The following is a 23193-nucleotide window of genomic DNA, read 5'->3' on the forward strand; positions in this document are numbered from 1 at the left end:
ATCTTAAACTATATATGTATGACCAACAATCATGGTTAAAATTAAGTACTGAAACCAGGTTGTAAGCCAATGTTGATTTCCATGGAAACAGAAGCAACAAATCAACATTAATATATACCTGTTTTGACCTAAATAATATCATAAATCTCTTAAAACAAAGCAGTTCATATAGTATGTTTCATCCGAAGAAGATTTCAAATTTATTTAATCAGCTAGCTCTATCATCCGGTATTCCAAGTTCCAGTAGATTGATTTATTGAAAACAGAAAAAACGATGCAACATATTCAATTATTCCTGACAATAAGACATATATATATATATATATATATCCTTGTCAAGGAATTATTAGGAATGTTTAAGTGTAGTGACAATCCCTGTCAAGTACTAAAAATTAATCCTAGAGCTTAATGGGAACGATATTGCATTTCTTTTTATTGACTGCCCCTGTAACAAGCTTTGTCTACCCAGAACTAGAAGCGGGGAAATTTTATCCATAGGTCATGTGCAGTGATTAAGTGCTTGACTTAAGATCCTCTAATTGATCTCCATTAATCTAGCCAGGAATTGTTTTGATTTACACAGATTCAAAGGTTAACTAGGTAGCAGGTAAAATTGTAGCTAGGGTTTAGCTTAGGCTGGCCTTTTAGGAGACGAAGACAAAGGGTTGCTACCATTTCAAGAATGTCATGTCCCCCGATGGAATTTGAAAAATGTAACATGCTGAGAACATCGTATAACAAAAATCAAGGGGAGTGGACAAACGGCCATGCTTTTGAAATTAATTAAGTTTAGATCAGCAATTTGTATAATTAAATACCAATTGCCCACAGCCCCAAAGAAAATTCAATGGAAGATCAAACAAAAACTAATCAAAGTAGAAGATCTCAGTTCAAACTGCAATGGGACCAGTTACTTTTAGCGTGCCGCAATCTCCTCCAATCCGATTGAACAAAAATACTTGCCTAAATAAAATTTGGAAAGAAAATTTATGATGAACATTAAAATCTTAATTACAATCTCTTGTGACTCATGCAAAAAGAAAACGTCTATGAAAATTTTCTTACAAACCTTAATCCTATTTTAGTAGTATATATTTTGACTGTCGAAACCATAATTAAAGTATTGCCTAATTAAATTTCACCATTAAGATAGCAGATTAAGATACCAAATTGGCGAATAAATTCAAGATATCCTTTATTGATCTTTTCTGTTATCATCTGACATACTCCTCTAGGCTTTAGACATATATATAAACAATAGTTTGACATTGATCTAGAAATTAGTCAAGCCAGCAAACTCTACAAAAGAAAACACTAAGTACGTACCTAGTTCTGAAAAGCAAGAATCTGCATCTATATAATTTCATTCATATATAAAGTTTCAACTTTTTTGACTCTTGTAAGCCATCACCAATCAGCATAACATAAATAAGTACTATTTTTTTAGCTTTATCATGTATTAATTGAAAACTCACTTCACATAATTTCCGCTTAATTTCACGTAGCCAATCACTTTATTCAAAGGATTTTTTGGTAACCGTAGCCGCCTCCAAGATTCTAACTTCTCATCCACGTAAACACCACGTTCCATGAACACCAAAATATAACTACTCGAAACCATCGATCCTCTGTGTTTCTCGCAAGAATACCAAAAAAGCAGAGGCCAAATAAACATGACGAAGAGATGCTCAATTTTGCAGAAGAAAATGAAAGAACTGGAATCCGAACTCAACCAAGTGTTTTCTATTCCACCAGATACTACGTGCCAACAGCGTTTCTCCCAAGACATCCAACAACGGTTCCTGTTCTTGAAAAATCTCTTGTCTGCCGAAATCGTTTCTTGCCCAAGAAAGCCTTACCACTTGCAACATCTCGCTCAAAGGTTGTTAGAACTGGAGGCCGCTTTTCAGGAATGGGATAGTTTTCACACTTCTGACACTGACCAAGTTGAAAAGGGTTCAACGTGTTCTTGTTCTGAGTCCTTGCTCAATAATGATGGCGAGGCAGCCGAGGGTTCTTCTGAGTTGATGAGCTTGGCTGATTTGGAACAATTAGCCGAGGCTTCTGTAGAGTTGAGTTTGGCTGGTCTCGATTTGGAAGGCTTTAGTGACGAACATGGGTTGGGGCCTGTGCCTGTGTCAGTGGAGAAAACTGAGCACACTAGTGTTAATGATAAGGCTGAGACAGAAAACAGAAAAGAAGATGAGGAAAGAGTTTGGGTTGAGGCAGAAAGAAACATGATGAGAAAAGAAAAGACTAATGGGATTTGGTTTGGAAAGTGTCTGGGGAGTTTGGTGAGCGGGGTAGTCCTTGGTATGCTTTTGATGGCCTTTTTCATGGTAAGATATTCTGGCTGCTGTCAATATTGTTATGCCAGTAGCAGAGATAATACTTTTTGCCAGCTCAGTCCTACTTAGATATTGTGGTCTCCATCTTAAAGTAGTTTTTGTGATGATTATGCAAACTGATTGGTAGTATCGTTTATGACTTGATTTCTACATGTTTTTGTGAAATTCTTTCAGACATTAACAGCTTGTATAAGTTTAATTTGCCATTAGTCAGAAGGATTATTTCTATTATTTGTGTATTAAGACCCAGGAATTAATGAACGAGGAAGCTGTCTTTTTTAATTTACAGCCGATCCAACTACATATCATTCCTTTAAATATTATTAGTTTAGTTTGGTGTTTAGAACTCTTGACCCTACTTCTATTTTATATACTTCTAAGACTTTGTTTTGTGATTCAAAATGACTTCAAAATTCATTAGAATTATGAACAAAAACTACTACCATATATCACAGTATAATGTTTGATGCAAAATAGACTGATTTTATTTTTGGCCAATAAAACAAAGGAGATAAAGGCTAAAAAATCTGTTAAAAAAAGCTTTATAATATGATTTTAATTGGTGTTTAATTATTACTTGTATGAAATCTTAAATTCAAATTTATTATGCTAACTCTCCAATCATATGATAAATATGGATTAATCAGAATCGAAAGTTCCTAACTATATATACTCTCTCAACAAATGGACTATTAAGAGGGCCACGTTTGCGGTTAAATTTGGGCTAAACCAACTGCTGAGGTGAAAATCCAAAGCCCAAACCAAAGCACAAAATGACTCAGACTAAACCCACTTGCCCTGCACTACTGTGGACTTTTAACTTGTAATCGCGCTATCTAATTCTCATATCCCCCTAATTCTTCACAACCTTCATGCCCATTTCCGTCCATTCCCGCCCCTCAAATATGGGAACTGGGTTCTTTGCCAGTCTGATTTTTGGAAGATGCAGCTTAGTTTATGATCAATGAACATGAATTTCTGTTGCCTCTCGTTCATTGTTTGCATTTATGTTCTGCATGAGCTTCTTCAACTTATTTTCTATCTTTTAAAAGGTGGTACTTGTTTTATGCAAGAGCTTCGTTTCCTTTTTTACTCTACTACTAAACCCTCTTCCTTGTTCCTCTACTACGAATCCCCTCCTCTTCAGCTAGAAATGGGCAATGGCCTGCCATATTGACAGAACTGCTTAGTGGCTTTAATCAGCCTATTTGGGTTTGAATCCTTTCATAAAAGGAAATATAATTTTTGGGCCCAAAAAGAAGAAAAGAGTGTTAGGCTTTCCATTCCATGTGATGCCTGCGCCCTGACTACTGATAAACAAGAAGAAGTACGGATATAGCTTCAAATTCTGGTCAATGTAAAGCGCACTTCTGATAAATGAAAATGGACTAGGGAACAGGGAGTAGAAAGCAGAGGTCGGTTGGCACAAAGTTATTTGTTTTTATTACCATATCACTAAACAATCGTTTATAGCCCGGTTAGCTCTTCTTGGTCGCTTAAGCACTTTACAATAACAAAAAATTTGGGCCCTCGCTACTATTTAGAAACACAAGTTGCCCATGCAATGATCAAGAGGGGATAAGAATAGATCATCTCCTTTTTGCTTACAAATTTAACATGGCAGAAGGTCTCGCAGACTTCACGTGTACATGAAAGCCGTTGCTGGCAGTTAACTGAATTAGCACGAGGCATTAGAGAAAAACCAAGTAGCTTGGCAAATATTGCTGCCAAACCGCGATGAACAAAAGCTAAAAATTGAAAGCTGGTGCTTAGCTTATGACCCTTACATTTTTCATAATTCGACGAACTTGAGACATCGGAAATGAAATCTTAAGTTACAATCCAGGATGTTCTTTCTAATTAGGACATTGTTCCAAACAATTTGTATCGTTATAATGAGTTATACCCAGTTTTTTTTTTTTTTATGGATAAATTTACTCACTTATTTTATAAGTTTTAATTTAACTTAATCATTGGATTAAATAAATTTTCTTCCACCTCTCCAATTCATATATTAAAAAAGAAAAAAAAAAAAAAAAACATAGCAAGATCTGCTGTAGATGAGCGGTCGTAGGGAACCCACGAGGTGAAAATTGCATGAGTGTCGCTCATGGTCCTAGGCATCCACAGTTCTTTGGGCTTGCCAAGGCATAAGACCTTCCTAGGACAGAACTTCTTAAATGAATCTAGATCAATCGATCAACTTTACCCCACTTGTCCATGGAATAAATTTGTAACGTTAATGGTTTTTATTTGGTTATGACCAATTCAACACTAATCAACCTTTTAAAAACCGAGTACAGGGACCTTTTAAATAGAGAATATTCTAAACCATTGCGACACAATGACTCAACCGTGAAGTTTGAAAAAGAAAATTTTCCACACCTAGGAAAGTTCCCCGGAAGGAAAAAAACACTGGCCCTCCTATTAATTTACTACTAGTTGTAACTTTTCCAAGTCAACACTTGGTTTGAAAGATTCCGTTCAGACTCCAGACTAACGTGGCGGCAATAAACAACGTATGTCTAAGTCAAACAAAGACCGAAGATTACTTGGAAATTAAGATTTCAGCTATGGAAACAAAATTTTAATCAAGTTCCTTAATCATCATTTTATTATTAATTAAGATTTGGTTTTGGCACAGTCATAGGCTAATTAGTGCGCTATTAACCCTTGGGATTTTAAAGCAGTTATGTCTAAGTCAAACAAAGACCGAAGATTACTTGGAAATTAAGATTTCAGCTATGGAAACAAAATTTTAATCAAGTTCCTTAATCATCATTTTATTATTAATTAAGATTTGGTTTTGGCACAGTCATAGGCTAATTAGTGCGCTATTAACCCTTGGGATTTTAAAGCAGTTGGCTTTGGATCATTCTTATTACATACAAATACGAGAGTCAACTGTCGGAAAACATTATTGTACTGTTATAATGCGGTGACGGTTACTTTGATATATACCCAGCATAAATCTAAGGCGATTATTGGTTAACATGAAAGAACAACTGTGGTTTTTGTTATAAATGCAAAATAAACAAGTGAATATAATGGTGATATTGGTGGTGACGACAATGACGAATATGACAGACAAAATAAATAAATAAATGCTAAATGGAAAAGGAACTACCATCCCATGATTATGATATATAGGTTTAATTTCTACACACCTATTGAAAACATTTGAGGAAAAAACATAGATTTAAAAAAAAAAAAAATGAAAAAGAAAGAATTCAAACATTTGCTTTTTCTTAAACAATAAATCATGCTTCAAACGTTTAAATTAAATGTTTGAATATCAACGTTTTTTTTTTTATAGCAAGGAAAAATTCAAAATTGTTCCATGTGGAAATGCATGATTTTCTTCAATTTTCTTGCCTCTGATTGCTAAAAGTAACAGTACAGCAGCAGAGGCCGATGGAGTAAGTTGAATTTAGTGTAGTCTATTTGTAGCAGCAGTCGGTTTGTTGAGCTGTAACTCCGACATGTAGAAACTTCTTCACGACTTCCCTCATTTATTTTTTTAATTAGAAAAATTAAAATTTTAAGTTTGCGTGGAAAATGTGGCGATGCCTGTAATGATCGCTCCAGGGAATGGGTTGCAACGTCAATCTTACTAAAATATGAAAATTTTATTAATAGAAAAATATTATCGCGGAGAATATAGTACGTCCATTTATTTATATTAATTTAATGTTGGAGTACACTTTCCAAGAAACCTGTAGCCCATAAGAATTGGCATTTGTTATGTTGACTTGGAAAATCTAGAACATCAAATCAAATCAAATCTTTGCTAAAAATATAAAATTAATCTGCTATATTAAAGGCAATTGGGTGGGCAAACTGACCTCAAACAACGCCGTGGAAAAGGAAGATTCCATTTTGGAGTTCCGATTTCCAAAAATAAACATTAAACAATTTTAACCTTCCCCGCCGGCGTTCGCTGCCCCGCCACCGTACCATGAAAGCCCAATCCTCTCCTTAACCTGTTATTCTACTTTGGTATTTCTATTCTACTTTTCTTTTTTTTTATTATTATTATTATTTATTATAGTTTCCTTTGCTTTCCTTTTTGGTTTTTCTTGGCAGGATATTTGACCAAGCAATAAACAATTAAAAACTAAATTGCCAGCTCCATGGAAACATTTGGTAGTTACAATTATTCACAATTTTTAATTACTTATGTACGTTTTCTTTTTCATTCGTCAAAAGCATTGATAATTCTTTTAATGGGACTGTTGTTTTCAAATTTGATGCACTCTCTTTGCAACTCGAAGGTAAATTTTTTCTCTGCCCGTGCGAAATTGTAATTTAGCGTGGCAAAATCAATACCCCATGTGAAATCAATTTGTCAAGATTTCCATATAAATACTAATCAGTGTAGTAAGATGAATCGTCTTAATAATAATAATAATATTCAAATCAGTCGAATTATAATATGGTCTTATAAAATCACTTTTTAAATTTAAATTTCAGATTAAATTTTTGTAAAATAAAATTAAAATTGAATCAAATTCATATATTTATTCAATAAAATTAGATTAAAATTTAAAAATTGCCTCTTTCTTTATTGTTGATGTTCTAGAGAAATGCAACCTTTCACGTATCAATCACGGACATGTTGTATTGGCTAATATCTTGTTATATTATCAGATTATTTTTGGCTTTAAAAGTTTTTCGTGCGTTGATATATAAGTGGGTATGTGATTTTTATTGCAAAAATTATAATATAAATACAAATATATTTAACAACTTTAATTGAATAATTTTTAACAGAGTTAATTTAAAATGTGTTTGTAATAGAATAACTGTAATGGAGTTTTTTTCTCAAACAAAGGTATTTTGATATCTTATTTCTTTAAGTGAGGTACTTTTAAATTTTATTCTTAAAAACATATAGTATTATACAATTCAATTCTATGTCAGCATGCAATCTCACGTCACTTTCTTTTTTGATTTTTTCTCCCTTTCTTCATTATAACTATTTATCTCTTAAAAAATACAGAAAGCTTATTAGATAGAAGACAATCATTGCATCATTGTAATATGCCCTAACAACAAGTATAAACTTCCCTTGCTATTTGATAATATTTATCAAAACCAAAAACCATTACTTGAAAAAGGTGCGGGACTTTGAGGCCAAGCATAAATTGTTCTTGGATTCTTGAGAGCACCAAATAATTTTGAGCATCTTCTAGAGTAGATATAAAGAATATTGGAGTTTCAATTTGCATCCAAATAATCTCTTTTTTTTTGCGCCAACAAAAACCTATTCCTCTATTTTTTTTAAAAATAATTATTCATCTTTTTAAAAATTTTTATTTTTTTGTACAAGAGTTAGTATTTCCTTCACGAAATTTTTTGAATGATTCTAAAAATATAAAACCATCACACCATGATAATTCACTTCCCACCAAATAAATGCTCTTCAAAATTTATTTTATAATTTTTTAAAAATATTTTTTATTTCTTCCTTGTTATACATCTTTTGGTTTTAATCTTAGATTTTTCCCTTCTCTCTTTCTCTCTCAACGTAATTTGCAATAGTATTAGTCTATATTTCATGGAGTCTCTCCTTTTTATTTTTTCATCTGCTTTCTTTATAGCTTTGTTGCTAAATTCAATTTCAATTTTAGAGAGTTAAAATCCTGAAATACTGTCAGGATAATGTTATATTTTCATTGGATTCCTCATTAACAAAATTCGTAAACAAGAAATTTTCTTTTAGAAATTTCATTGAACACCCTTTAAACATCAATAGTTTGTTTTTAGTAAATAATAATGCGTGAATATTTTAATTCAAATGAAAAGAAGATAAAGAGATGACGATTTGACGAAGGAAAAAAGAAGAGAAGATGAAACTTTTTCAATATATATGTATTTTAAAATTTTTTGATTGAGTTAAAATTAATTAAATAATTTATCATTTATTTTATTTTTATATAATTTATCATATATATATCTGATGTAGATTTCAAGTGTATAAAATATTTTATTTTAAAAATTAAATTTAAAATTATTCTAATTTGATAAATAAAATTATAAGGTATTTTATCATAAGAAATTTACTCGACTGTAATGTGTAAAAATTGACCGCAAATAGAATCAAAATTTCTTAAATGAAGTGGGTTCCATGGAGAAGCCATCCTCCCACGTGGGACCACCTGTTTGGCCATAATTCAAGCAACGACCATCACCGACGACAACCACCCAGCAGTGACTGAAAGCGACGACACGTTCACAACACGTCTAGCAATTGCGTGCTGGGTCCCGCTCTCAAACGTGACCACGTCAGAACTGACTGGATCACAGGTGTCCCGCGCATTGGTTGCAAAGTCTTCTCGCCACGAGTCCCCCGGTTTCCTCAAGATCCCCAGTGGCCCCCACCCATTCGTTTAGCCTCAAAACCATAAATGTAACTTCCAAACTACCATATTATATTAACTAATAAATAAAAATTTCTGGTTCTTCAGTTATATGGCTAAATAATTTAACTCACGCGCTCCCATCTACTCGCTCGTGAATTCTACATACAAAGAAGGAGAGTGGGGAAAATCCAGTCAGAAGGCATTTTCTAGTATTTTTTTTCAGTTATGTTTCCTGATTAAACTACGTTTGCTTTTTTATTTCTTTTATTGAGATTGAGATTGCAGGAGCTTCTATAAACTTCCCAGCGGTTGGCAACCGAGAGTTTGCTTTATAAATCACGTTCTCGTCGAAACCATAACTCTATAAATACCCAAACGTTATTGAAAGCGTTTTCTTTCTTTTTCTTTCTTATATCTATCTCTTCTCTGAGTTAAGCATCGATTTGGTATCATACGATTTTTAGCTTGATCCTCGTTCTAGTTCTCTGCGATATCTTCTCCAGTTCAGGTGATTATAATCTTCTCCTTCTCTTCCTCCCCCTACCATGTCAACTCACATTTTCTTGCCTTCTTTTTTGGCCGCCGAGAAGGTAGAATCAAGCTAGTGGTTTACTTCAATACGGCATCGCCACATTTTCTTTACATATTTTTCTCATTTCTTAAACAAGGAAATGGTGCGTTAACCATTTTGTTTATTGGTTTTCTCCCTTTTAAAGTTTTCTCTTTTGAGGCTTTTGCCCTCCAAGTTATCTTTGTTTGGTTTCGCTTCTTCATTGCTGTTTCATTTCGAGCTTTCTAAACTAGGTGCGATTTTATGATTCTTTCCAATATCTGTTTTGCTTTTGTACATAATGCCGTTTCGTTGACTAACTCTTCTTCAAAGCTCTTCTAATTTCTTGCGCTTTCTAATCTGATGAATATGCAAATCTCTGCTTTTCAGAAGATTTCTTTTTCCAATTATAGCAGTTGTTTATTTAAAGATTTTATGTGGATGTGATCATTTTCAAATTAAGTTCCTTTTAAAAAAAAAAAATTGAGTTGCTTTGTGCTCTGTTTTCTTCAAGATGTTTTTTTACTTGTTTTCTGGTTGGTTCCGTTGTTTTTTTTTTAATAAAAATAAACAAGAATTAGACAGATGGTTACACGATTGGTTAGTTCAGTTTTTTCAGTTTTTTTTTCCTAACAGCATGACGGATGCTGTCAATCTCTATTCCAATTTGTCAGCCCCAAGTCTTTGCTTAGGCGGATATGAGATTCCCTTTGTTTCATCTCTGATTTTTCTCTTCTTTTTCTTATAAAATAAAATTGTAGCTGCATTGGCAACCTCTCTACCTATTATATGACTGATTTTATACCGTCTTGTTTGAAGTTTAATCAAATCCACCTCCTCAAAGTCATATTTTTCAATAGTTAAATCTTCAAATTAAAAAAAAAAAAAAGAAACTGCTTATTTTGGTTCTCCGGTAGTATTCTTGACCTTACTGATTAAGCGATGATATGAAATTACTGATCTTCGATATACTTGAATGCTTTTTGTTGTAATTTTGATGCTGATGGATGGAACGTTTGATAGCAACATAAGTATGGTGGAGCCTGAAATTTCAATTTTGGTTTTCCAACAATGGTTTAACTCAATCAATGAATCTTTTTTATGTGCTTGGGGTCCATTTTTTTTTTAATGCTCTTTCCCATTCTTCATTGTTGGTCCGTTATTTGTGGTTGCACTTAATGTGGTTTCCCCATCCACCATATGGGGCTTTTTTATTGAGACAACTACCATTTACTTTTTTTTTTCTCTACCAGATATCGGCCCTTTTTTGCGGGCCAGTTTTATTTATGAATGAATGCTGCTGTTTCAATTACTCTTTTCATATACATTGAGGTTTTGCTGCCTTTTGCATGCTTAGTTTAAGTATGAAGTAGGTGACTGTTAATATTTTTCTCCAACAGTTACAGCTGTTTGGTTTCGAGTCATTTCATGGTGTTGGTATTATTGCTTACTTTTTTAGTTCATGATGTCAGTGATTTCAAATCTTGTATGCTTATATTTTCATTTCAGCTGTATGAAATCTCTGTGCTATTAGCATAGTAATGCTGGTTTATTTAGTTGTGCTTTTGCAAACTGAGTCATAGGAAGACTGTAAGCAACAATTCATGTATCAAATATTGAATCCTGTGATGGATGTTAGTGGTTCAGTTTTTGTTGGCCATAATTCATTCTCAGTCTTAATGGATGTTATTCTGGATCAGTGCATTGATTTTTCTTCTTAAATCTATTACCTGCAGATATTGTTTACTCACATCGGTTTTAAGCAGAGTAACTAAGGGGGATGAACAGGTTCAGTTCAGATATCTGTCTCTTTTGAAAAATATTATAACCTTGAGATTCATTGTGTCCATTTTAACACTTTCTTATGATGTCAGTTTTCAGGGCCCTTATGCTTGATGGACTGCTTGCCGAACAGCAGTGACAAGAAAACTTTAAAGAGGAGGTTCTTCATTGATAAAAGGGTTGGCTTATTTGAGATTGAACATTAAGATTTGTTTCTTTGCACTTGAGTGGATACTTTGTTAAAGGAATCTATTAGCTTTTACATTATAAGTAGTGATACAAAGCTGGATTCAATGGACCTGAAACCCAATCACACTGCTTCTGTTATTGCTGATCCTGTACCGCTAAGCAAGTCAAGACTAGGAGTACCTTCCAGTCTGTTGCCATACTCATCTGCAGCGTTTTCTCCAAGTCTATTTTTAACTGTTCCTTGGAAAACTGGAATTCTTGATGATGTTCGTACCAGCAGCTGGCTTGATGCTATGAAATCCTCATCACCTTCTTATAAGAAAACTAGGTGTTTCAACAATGAGCTCATATCAGCTGATACAGATGTTGCATATCACACATGGATGGTAGTTATTTCTCTTTTGCTTATCTGAGTTTAATTTTGATACAGCTAGATCTGCTATTGATGTGTTCTATGTACTTTTACCCTCTGGTTTTACAGGTTAAATATCCCTCTGCCCTCACGTCTTTTGAACAAATAACAAGTTTTGCAAAAGGCAAGAGAATAGCATTGTTTTTGGATTATGATGGGACTCTTTCACCAATTGTGGACAACCCGGATTGTGCCTTTATGTCTAATGATGTAAGAATGACTTGTCTGAAGAATGATTTGTGAAAAATTTTTAGTCAAAATTGTCATTTTTTTTTCTTTCTTCTCTACTGATGATATGCTAACCAAAGCTTTTTATTTAGATGCGAGCTGCTGTAGCAAAAGTGGCAAAACACTTCCCAACAGCAATAATTACTGGAAGAAGCCGTGACAAGGTGATTTGAGGACCAAGCTTTTTAATAATTTTGACATCTTCCTTGGCTCTGTTTTACTTATATTCACATCAGATTGGTTCCTTGACAATATTTAGTTTATTTATGTGTTTGATTGCCGCTTGATTGGATTTTAATTTCGACTGTCTCTTGTTAATTCAGGTATATGAGTTTGTAGGATTAACGGATCTCTATTATGCGGGAAGTCATGGAATGGACATCATGGGTCCTGTTAGGCAATCTTCCAATGATCATTCTAACTGCATTACATCTACTGATAAGCAGGTTTCTATTTTTTTACACCATTCCTTGTGTTTCTCTCCACTTATCCTTTCTTAAGTTATTTTTTAATCTTGTTTTTATTTAATGCACAGCGCAAGGAAGTTAATTTATTCCAGCCTGCTAGTGAATTCTTACCTATGATTGATGAGGTATGTACATGTCTTTAAAATTCCATACTTCAAGCCCTTGACCTTTTCCTCTCTGTTCTAATGTAGAATTCTCAATCATCACAGGTTTTTAACTCACTTGTAAACAGCACCAAAGAAATTAAAGGAACAAAAGTTGAAAACAATAAGTTCTGCGTCTCTGTCCATTACCGTAACGTAGATGAGAAGGTGTAGTATTTTCCCTCAGTATTTGATACCTTCATTTATCTTTTGGTAATTCTCAATAGCGTGTACATTTTCCTTACATAATATATTGACTTTGGGCACTTTCTTAAATTTATTTTCAGGACTGGACAACAGTTGCAAAATGTGTCCGTGATGTGATCAGAAACTACCCTCGCCTACAATTGACTCACGGGCGGAAGGTGATCTTTAAAGACAACATGATTCTCTTGTCATTATTTTTCACTGATTTTCTGCTTGTGGCTTGTACTTTATGGCATGGATGTTATAGTTTTTGTTTCTGTTATTTTATATTATTATTAAGTATTTTTTAAAATTTGTGTAATCAGGTTTTAGAGGTTCGGCCTGTGATCAACTGGGATAAGGGGCGAGCTGTTACATTTCTACTTGAATCACTTGGTAAGTATTTTTTCTAACCTGTCTTTTTTGTTTTCTGTCATGAGCATGTGTTGCTTTCTTAGCGTGATATAAATTAATAATGTGACAAAAACAAATGATTTAGGGCTTAGCAATTGTGATGACGTGCTTCCCATTTATGTTGGAGATGACCGGACAGATGAAGATGCATTTAAGGTAAGATATAAATCACCATAAAATTGATATATTCTTGAGAGTCCTGTATGAGTTTAAAAAAAATATATTAACAGAACCCATTTCATTGGCTATAACAGGTTCTGAGAGAGGGAAATCGCGGATATGGCATTTTGGTATCATCCGTGCCCAAGGAGGAGAGTAATGCAGATTTCTCCCTGAGGGATCCACAAGAGGTACAATTTATTTTTTTCTTTCTAAGATCAGAGATGCTTGATGCTGTGATAGATACACACAAAACGAAGATGTCAATTTCTTCTTTTGAGAAAACGTCAAAGGACATTTGGCCACAGAGTGGGAAATAAAATGGCATTTGAGAAAACTTGCTTATTGATCTACCGACTTCGTTTTCTGTTTTCATGCTTGTGCTACTTGTCATAGTCAAACGAGTGTATGGAGTTTTGTTTATTCAAAATGGATTACTAGCCTTTTCTACCTTTAATTTCTTGATTCGGTTGGATTTTGAAATTGATTATGCTGCTGCCTGTGAATGGTCCAGGTGATGGAGTTTCTTAAATCTCTGGTGATTTGGAAGAAGAAAAGTGCTCTCTGAAATCTGAATACAACAAATAAATATAGAGAAGAATAAAAACTCTGATGCAAACGTGGAGCCTATATGTTTTCACACGGAGGCTTTGGAGTGGAACTGCACAGAGGAGCTCCAGTAGTCTCCAGGACCGGTGCCTTACTCTTGCTACTGCTCAATTCTTCTTAACTGTATATTCCTGCTTTAATTATCTTTCTGACTGGTGCACAAAGGATGCTTCACTTATGAGATCAACCATTTATGTTTCCTCTTCTTCACCTTCAGTTTTGGTCAGCAGCTCTCTTCCAATGGAACACACTAAATATTTTTTCATTCTTTTAAAGTATAGAAATGCTTGTATGTATAAACCCCTCTTAGCTATACATATTTTCAAGCATTCTTCTCTATTATTTTTTCCTTAAGTGTTTTTTTGAAGTGGTCCACTTGGGCTGGCTGAGGGCTTAACTAGAAGTTGATGTGTTTCTAGCAAATCAAAAGTTGAGTGAAACAGCTAGATTATCGGCTGGCTGAGTGTAATCTAGGCATCTTCTGAACAGGATTAATGGAATCAATATTATTTTGAGTAAAAGACAACGTCCCACCCGCCATCGGAGTCACTCAATTACGGGGTTTATTTGTAGAATCCTAAGATTTTGCGAAAGAAAAAAGTTTCGAAGTACTCGGGTCAAGAGCATGGATTAGTAAATGAACAAGATTCCTGGAAAATTGGTTCACTGAAATTATCTTTCAGAGTATGTATAAATACATGGACACAAAACATACACGTTAATTTAACTAATGTTAAACTTACTGAATGACATTGCGCTGTAGTCCACTAAATTGAACCCAAGTGACAAGTTCCAAGTTTTCACTACACCTAGATGTGTCCTATTTTCGTCCGTCTTTCAATCTTTCTCCCTCCCTTACTTGTTCTTGGATAAGTACATTCAATGAACTACTGTTTTCCAACTTCAAGTGGCTGTTTCCTTGATTGTGGAGAAAGGCGAGTAAGAGACAAAGAGGACAGCCGGTGTGGGTTGGTGGCAATCCAGGTCATACCACACCCCGTCTTCATGAACTTGATGAGCAATAACGTTGATATGGATGTGGTGGTTCCCTTCAATTACTCTACTCGTCTTTTCTCGCATGATGTCTCCATTTATTCTGAAAGACAATGGACCATGACATAAACATGGATCCATCTTCGCTGAATGCTGGTTGTTAAAATAAGATCTTCGGGATGCACGTGGCCCTGGTTGGTGGCAAATTCAATTTTATCAAGTTTTTTAACAGCGAAAATTATATATAATATTTAATGCAAATATAAATAATAGAATTGAAATCTCAATTTTTCGGTTTCCCTAGAAAAGGATGTGACTAGTGACTAGTAGCTACTTCATTATTTGGTTGTCCTAATAGCTGAGTAATCACTGCTGAGAGATCCAAGAGCTAGAATTTTGGCAGGATCCATCATTTCGGAAGTGATACAGTAGAAATTTCATTCAAAGTAGATTAACACTGTTTATTCCTTCGGGAAGTGAAAAAGAGATTTCCATGCCTTCCCAAAATGATGTCTAGCTAATGTTTACTTAATAACAGACAAAACACTATTCAAGATTTGGAAGTTTTCAGGTCTCATGGAAGTAACCAAGTCTGTAAGTCATAAAGTTTAAAGGTCATCCGCACCAAACATTCTTCTTCAAGGCTTCATTTGCCTATTTCAAATCGCCAGTGCGCTCGCAAAACAAGCTTGTACATGATAAGACTAGAATCTAACTAGTCTAAGAAGTCAGAAACCAGACAGAATCAGGATTGCATTAAACTGAGTCAAAGAAGTCTTCTATAGTATATTTAGTTGATTTGACTGGTAGATTCCATATTTAGTTGCTCTTATTAATTCAAATATTAAAGTTTAAACTAATATATAATCAGGCTTGATGTGAAATACATCCTCTAGATATTGTTTCTTTAACCTTCAGCTTCTGTAGGGACAGAGCTGCATTTGACAGCAAGTAACAGCAACAAAAAAAAAAAAAAAAGAATAAATAAATAAATAACCTAGCTAATAAAAGCTTCTGCAATTAACACTAGCTGGTTCATCCAATGAGCTCGGGAAGTGCTTACGTAATGGTTGCTATATATTCTGATTCTGGAAGTTAGCTAGGCAAACTAGTTCATGCATGGTTGATGATTCTGATATGATTCTCCTGAAGAAGGGCCTGGATATAGTGTGATGGTAGTAACTTCTTGTTGTTATAATTGTAATTTTATTAAATAAAAAAAAGCAGCAGCAATTTAATTTTGTTGTTTGCCAAGAATGGACAAAACAAAAGACACTGATTTTAAACATCGCAAGATCCTATGAGCCTTACAGTGATGGTGTACTCTCAAATCCTAACAACCATTCCATCCTAAAAGCAGCACAAAGATTTCAAAAAGAAAACAACAAGCCTCCGAACTAAAAGACGAGTGATATTTACTCACAGCTGAAGAAGCACATGATACTTGTTTCAAATCAGAATAGTGGTAAGACAATTAATTCTGGATTCTAGGCTTTGTTTACTCAAGCATGTCACATGATGTTCCAAAATATATGTTTTTGAGATTTTAAGGTTCCATGTGAATCTGATAACTACCATTCCATTGAAAATTACCAAAGTCCAAGTACTGATTGAAGCGGAAAACACCATATACACATATATAGGAGAATTGCCTATTCTAATTTGTAATTTTAGAGGTTTTTGAATTGAAATTACACATATAAGAAAAGCTGGAATTTCCATGTAAGATATAGTTATCATTTCAATGTCAATTTTCCCCGACTTATGTGAATGTAACAATTGCTTTCATATAGCAACCAACAAGTAAATTATTTGTTCTTGAGTTATAAATTTAAGTCCTAGTTTTCGTGTCCTTTTTTCTGAAAAGGAGAAAGTTTCACAAAAATAAATAAAATAAAATTTCTATATTTTAAAACAAAATTCCTCTTTCTTTTGAGAAAGATAATGCTATTTTTTATTTTTTATTTTTTTTATTAATTCAGAGAGGATAAAAAATAATCTCATGTTTATTACTAATTAAAACTTGAAATTAGATCAATTCATATAACTGAAAAATTATTTAATTTTTCTAATTTATGATAATGGAAAACTAGTTATTTTGATGCCAACTATTTTTGATAGACAAAATCAGAATCCACAAAAATGGGAAATTAGTACTATAACTTTATTAAATAAGATCACATGTTGTTTCAAAAGAAGGAAGGTTGTAGAAAGTAGAAAGCCTTAGCCTTAGTAAGAGACAAAGGATGGAGCAAAAATCACTTTCCCATGACAGCATCATCACGATTCATAACCTTGGCCTAATTCTGACCACTATCAATTTTTTGAAGTCATTTTTAATCTCAGAACTCAAATTCAATACTGGTTGATTGTATTATTTCCTTCAACATTAATGCCAACCACCCAACTTCTTTGGGCTATCCAGAAAATTAACCATGTGATGATGGAATTGCCAAATGTCCTGTTTCATTTCATTGAGGTCCCCTCTCTCGTGATCCTTTTGGTTGTTCTATTAACTCCTTCGCCTGCTCTGTTTCAGCTATGCATTAGCTTCTCTTGCTTTATTTATTTATTTATTTATATGATCATCAAGTTGAAGATCAATTGCATTTATAGGTGAAGGCAGACAATGCCGGATTAATTAAGAAAATTAACTCTCCAATCTCCCAGACCAAAAACCAAGTGATTAAATACGATCATTAATAAATATTATGCAACAGATTCCTAACCCCAAGAGCTTCATCTTAGTTTGTCTACCTTTTCACCTGTCCTTCTTTGTTTCGCCGCAGAAAACACGAGATCTCTCTCTCTCTCTCTCTCTTCAACTACATTGGACAACCACCAAACCAAACTTAGCTATATTTACCCCACGATATACCAACCCTCTGCTGAGACATATAAAGCTCCCTCTGTTCCCTCTATCTCGCTTTCTCGTTGCTCTATTTTAAACCCTCCGTTACCCTTTTCTCCTTTTATCATTGCTCATTGTACTTGTAACATCTCTTCAACAAGTAACCATCCACAAGCTAGCTCTCTTAAAATGGAGGCCAGCACCTCCCATGACGCTGAAGAAAACTCCGGAGCATTCTATGCTCCCTTGCTAGACCACCGCGAAGCGCTAGCGACTCGGGGGAAACCCGTTAACGGTTTTGCAGTTATCTCTGCCTCCGTCATTTTCCTACTTTCGTTGGTTACATTAATTATTAACCAAAGCCAAGAACCATTACCAACGCCCAACAAGGGACCGTCACCTCTGCCCACGTCAAAACCTGCTTCGTTTTCAAAGGCGCTGCCAAGAGGGGTCGCTGAAGGTGTCTCATCCAAGTCAAATCCATCTCTTTTGGACGAGGTTTCGTTTAATTGGACAAACGCTATGTTTGCTTGGCAAAGAACTGCCTACCACTTTCAGCCTGAAAAGAATTGGATGAATGGTAGGTAACGTAACATTTTTTTTATTTTTATTTTGCTAACTAAAGTTCTAGATCACTTTCAAACTGTACTATATTGAGGTTTCTGAGTACGGAAGTTAATTAGATTGTGGAGTTAGCGCTTTTTGTCCTCCTTCCCATAGTTGAAAATCAGACATTTCATTTTAGTTTAGTGTTTTAAATGATGATTACTTTCTGTCTTGTTTTTTGTTTGCTTTCTAATGATCAGTCTTTTCTTATTATTGCGCGTTGGTTGGGGGAATTTGGATATCCTGCTTCAGATCCTGACGGTGAGTTTCTCATTATCTCATAACAAAACTACTTTAATTTTTTTTTTCGCTTCCCTACCACAATTTGAGCCCAAATTTTTTGTTTTTTGATAAGCTAACAATCCTAGGGAGGCGCATCATTAGCCCTTTATGATTACTATTTAATCATTGGCACTCTTTTAGAAGCACGTGAACTAAATTTGGATACAAAGCCTGCAAGTGTTATACTATACATATTTAGAGATTATAAAGAATCACTCTATAACTTATATTAAAAAATTAATTAATCTAAAAGTTTTAAAATCATAGACGAAATTAAATTCTATAAAATTAAAAATAATGATAAAAAAAAATTTAACTACTATAACAATGATACTGTATTATCCAACCGTTCATGCCATTGTGCTAAGATTTTGGTTTTTTTAGGATTGATTGAAGAGAAATACTTCCACATTTACCAATTACAAATACTCTCATCTTTGTTTTTTTTTAATAGTGGTCACCTTCACATGGCTCCCTAATTATAGCATTTGTCAGTAGATTCTTTTAATGTATAGATACGGTCCGTACGGATAGTTGACCATCAAATAATGTTAAGCTAAGAGAAATTGTTCCTTGACCGTTTGGTTTGCAGTCCAACTAGTTTTACAAACTAACCCAAAAAAAAAGGAAGTTTGGTAGCATGTGATTTTATGGAGGAAAGATATGGTGGCTGCAGGTCCATTGTATCACAAGGGATGGTACCATCTTTTCTATCAATACAACCCTGATTCAGCTATATGGGGCAACATAACATGGGGCCACGCTGTGTCGAGGGATCTCATTCATTGGCTCTATCTCCCACTCGCCATGGTTCCCGACCGCTGGTATGATATCAACGGTGTGTGGACGGGGTCCGCCACTCTCCTGCTAGATGGCCAAATCGTCGTGCTTTACACCGGCAGCACCAATGAGTCGGTGCAGGTGCAAAACCTTGCATACCCCGCCAACCTATCTGATCCCCTCCTCATTGATTGGTTAAAATACCCTGGTAACCCGGTCATTGTTCACCCAACCGGGATTGAATACGATGAGTTCCGGGACCCGACAACAGCTTGGCTTGGACCCGATGGTACCTGGCGGATCACGATCGGGTCAAGATTTAATTCCACCATAGGAATCTCTCTAGTATATCAAACAACAAATTTTACGGATTATGAATTATTAGACGGGGTTTTACATGCGGTTCCGGGTACAGGTATGTGGGAATGCGTAGATTTTTACCCTGTTGCAATAAACGGGTCGGTGGGGTTGGACACGTCCGCATTTGGACCGGGAATTAAGCATGTGTTGAAGGCTAGTTTGGATGATACAAAGGTGGACCATTATGCACTTGGGACTTATGACCCTGTAACGGATAAGTGGACACCCGACAACCCGAAAGAGGATGTGGGTATCGGGTTGAAGGTGGATTACGGGAGATACTATGCCTCAAAGACATTTTTTGATCAACATAAACAAAGGAGGGTTCTTTGGGGTTGGATTAATGAAACTGATAGTGAAACAGATGATCTCGAAAAAGGTTGGGCTTCCGTTCAGGTACACACATTCATACTTGATACTACTCATTAATATAGTTAGGATTTATTAGTTAATTAAGTTTATATTTGATGGCATAAAGTTAATTAACTTGAATTTTAACTTGAAACCGAAATGATTCCCCACATTTGTTTCTGTATTTTACAGACAATTCCCAGGACGGTTCTGTTTGACAGCAAGACTGGAACCCGTTTGCTTCAGTGGCCAGTGGAAGAAGTAGAGAGCTTGAGATTGAACAGTACAGTGTTTAAGGAAGTGCTTGTTGAACCAGGATCAGTTGTGCCTCTTGACATAGGCACCGCCACTCAGGTTTTGTTTTTTTTTTTTAGCACCCCATAAAAATGAAGTCCTTTAAGTACTTCTATGTTACTGCTTGCAGTAACTCTCAATTATCTCAACTCTCAACTCACCAGTATTTTTCTTGAAAACATTACAGCTAGATATATTAGCAGAGTTTGACATAGAGTCATTGGTATCTAACACCACGGACGAAGATAGTGATTGCGGTGATGGTGCGGTTGACAGGAGCACTTTTGGGCCATTTGGAGTCCTGGTTATTGCTGATGATTCACTTTCTGAGCTCACTCCTGTATATTTCCGTCCCGTTAATACTTCTGATGGCAGTCTCAAGACTTATTTTTGCGCTGACGAAACAAGGTTTGCTTTTTTTTTTTTTCAGCTTTCGCCTAACAAGAAAAATGTGAGCCAAATAAATTGTTTGATGCAGGTCTTCTAAAGCTTCCGATGTCTTGAAAGAAGTGTATGGAGGCAAAGTTCCAGTGCTTGACGATGAAAACTACAAGATGAGGGTATTGGTAAGGGAGAAATATTCTGTCAGATTGATAGACCTTTTACCTTCTACTAGGTTGGAAGACATGTGTTTAAAAATAAATTGAGTTATAAAATGTGTATTCAGGTGGATCATTCAATCGTGGAAAGCTTTGCTCAAGGAGGTAGGACGGTGATCACATCAAGAATTTATCCAACGGAAGCCATCTATGGAGCAGCAAGGGTATTCTTGTTCAATAATGCAACGGGAGTAAATGTGAAGGCTACACTCGAAATATGGGAAGTGAATTCAGCCTTTATTCGTCCTTATTCTTTTGAGGAAACCTTGTAGAAATGAATGCTTCCTTTGCCAATCCCACGTGATGCTGCAACATCAATATTCTTTCCAGAAATTTTCTGGCAGGGAAAATCCTAGTATTATGTTGTTTCAAATTTTATTGCTCGGGGTTGCCATGTAGTTCATTTTGTACTTGCGGGTTTATTAATATATTTTGGTTTTATTTCGGAAAACAAATTAATAAAATTTGAGATTCTTCATAATTAATTTACCTAGGGTTATCGCAGTCAACCTATAAATTTGTTTCCTTTATTTTATCTATCGCCTACACCTTTAAGGTGAGGGTATGAGGCTACCGCCCAAAGCTGTCACTAGTATTAAATTCTAAAAATGGAAGAGTTATTGTAGAACAGAGTGTGTTTATTTTGTTTCAAGGAAAAAGCTCTTTGACCACATTGGTGTTTGGTAAGGCAACCAATAACCAAATGTTAATGCAAAAATCTGTCAAACCAAAATAATAATAATAAAGAAAAAAATAAATCTGCCGAGCAAGTATCAGCCAGGCCCTAAATAGACCGCACATATAGATTCTATGGCAGAGCTACTAGAAAGTTGAACAAAGGTTTCCAAAAATTTCCAATATGTTTCCTAGAGCCTTACTCCTATCCTATCCTATCCTTGAATATGGGTTCGGCTGTTAGCTAATATTAAATCTTATGATTACAATATAATTTTAAAGAGAAATTTCAAATGCTTAATGAGATGGCAGGATCTCCAACTGTGTCTAACACGATTAATTTTCTGGCCTATCTTCTGGTAAAGCTAGATATAAATGTCTTTTGTTTTTGTTGGGAAATATCACAATACTCACGCTCAACAATCACATACAAAATAACAAGTTCAAATCAAGAATAAAAACACACAAATATATTTAGTTTGACCCAACTTAAAATGACCTACTCCAAACACAATCCACTAACAAATAAATCTTTACAACTGTGAGACTTTTAGAATGAGAAAAGTCTCCTAAAACTCTTTACTCAAAACTTAACACAAAACTTAATTACACCCTTTAATAGCTTACTTACTTAGCTATTCTCTTGGTGTCTAACTCTCTGGGGTTACTAAACTAAAATCAAAACATCTTATTTATAAGGGTGGAACCTTTTATACTTTTACTAAACTCCTGATGTGGAATACAAGATAAACTCAAACTCACTTAACTTTCGATGTGAGATTCTGAGATTCAAAGCAAATCTCAACAGTTTTTATCTTGTATATAAAACCAATGATTAATGATTAAATAATGTTTTCATGTTTTAATTTGATACATAAGGTTTTAGTTAAACGTGTATTAAAAGAATCTTCTCTAATTAAAATGAACTTGTTAATTGTTTAATTTAATTGGTTCATTATCAATTGGTTCACGTAGAACTCTTAACTTTTTTGCTGTATTTTAAACAACTTTGTGGGTGTTTGATGCAGAATGGACTTTGGTCAGTGGATTGAAAGCAGTGGACACAATAATGATAATATTAATAATAATTAAAAAAATAATAATAAAAAAAATGGGATGCGATTTCTCGCTGCACAACAGAGGATCGTTTTTCTAACAAAAACACTTTTACCTTGCACACCACAAAGGCAAGTGCTTAATTGTCTTTGGTGGTCACAATTTTAGCCTCAATTTTCACTTTAAGATCATTGTCGGGAGTTGATAATTCATAAGCTTTCTGTATGTTGTCGAAGGGGTTTGTAACTATTCACCGTTATTTGTGTTTCAAAATTTGATAGTTAGATTAGGTGTGCGAGTTAAGTCACTAGACATTATTTTTGGTGTTAAAAAGTTTTGTCTTTAGACATTTTTGCAAGTGAAGTCTATCCTATTGTCATTTAGGTCACTGGGGATCCATCATTAATCTTATGTACTTCCAACTCACATACCCATTCTCAATGCCATTGGACTCTATACTTAAATTTATCGAATATATCTTCTTTGTTAAAATA

The 23193-nt window shown here is 34.6% G+C and overlaps 2 protein-coding genes across 2 annotated transcripts; both read left to right on the forward strand.

Annotated features, from left to right (window-relative positions):
• The first annotated feature begins 8980 nt into the window (after nt 1–8980).
• Nucleotides 8981–14191, forward strand: LOC111285894 (trehalose-phosphate phosphatase A-like). Its single transcript, XM_022875549.2, has 13 exons — nt 8981–9221; nt 11000–11051; nt 11138–11620; nt 11716–11856; nt 11967–12038; nt 12198–12320; nt 12410–12466; nt 12551–12652; nt 12772–12849; nt 12997–13066; nt 13170–13240; nt 13339–13434; nt 13758–14191. Exons 3-13 carry the CDS (start codon nt 11339–11341, stop codon nt 13809–13811), a joined length of 1146 nt encoding a protein of 381 aa, XP_022731284.2. The 5' UTR covers nt 8981–9221; nt 11000–11051; nt 11138–11338; the 3' UTR covers nt 13812–14191.
• Nucleotides 14192–17437: 3246 nt separating this feature from the next.
• Nucleotides 17438–21455, forward strand: LOC111290068 (acid beta-fructofuranosidase 1, vacuolar-like). The gene is made up of 7 exons (XM_022881469.2): nt 17438–18276; nt 18555–18563; nt 19261–20120; nt 20268–20429; nt 20557–20777; nt 20848–20935; nt 21037–21455. Exons 1-7 carry the CDS (start codon nt 17886–17888, stop codon nt 21238–21240), a joined length of 1935 nt encoding a protein of 644 aa, XP_022737204.2. The 5' UTR covers nt 17438–17885; the 3' UTR covers nt 21241–21455.
• The last annotated feature ends 1738 nt before the right edge of the window (nt 21456–23193 follow it).

The sequence above is a fragment of the Durio zibethinus genome, chromosome 17 (genome assembly GCF_047325235.1).
Source record: "Durio zibethinus cultivar Kanyao isolate XHJ-2024 chromosome 17, ASM4732523v1, whole genome shotgun sequence".
Taxonomy (NCBI): domain Eukaryota; kingdom Viridiplantae; phylum Streptophyta; class Magnoliopsida; order Malvales; family Malvaceae; genus Durio; species Durio zibethinus.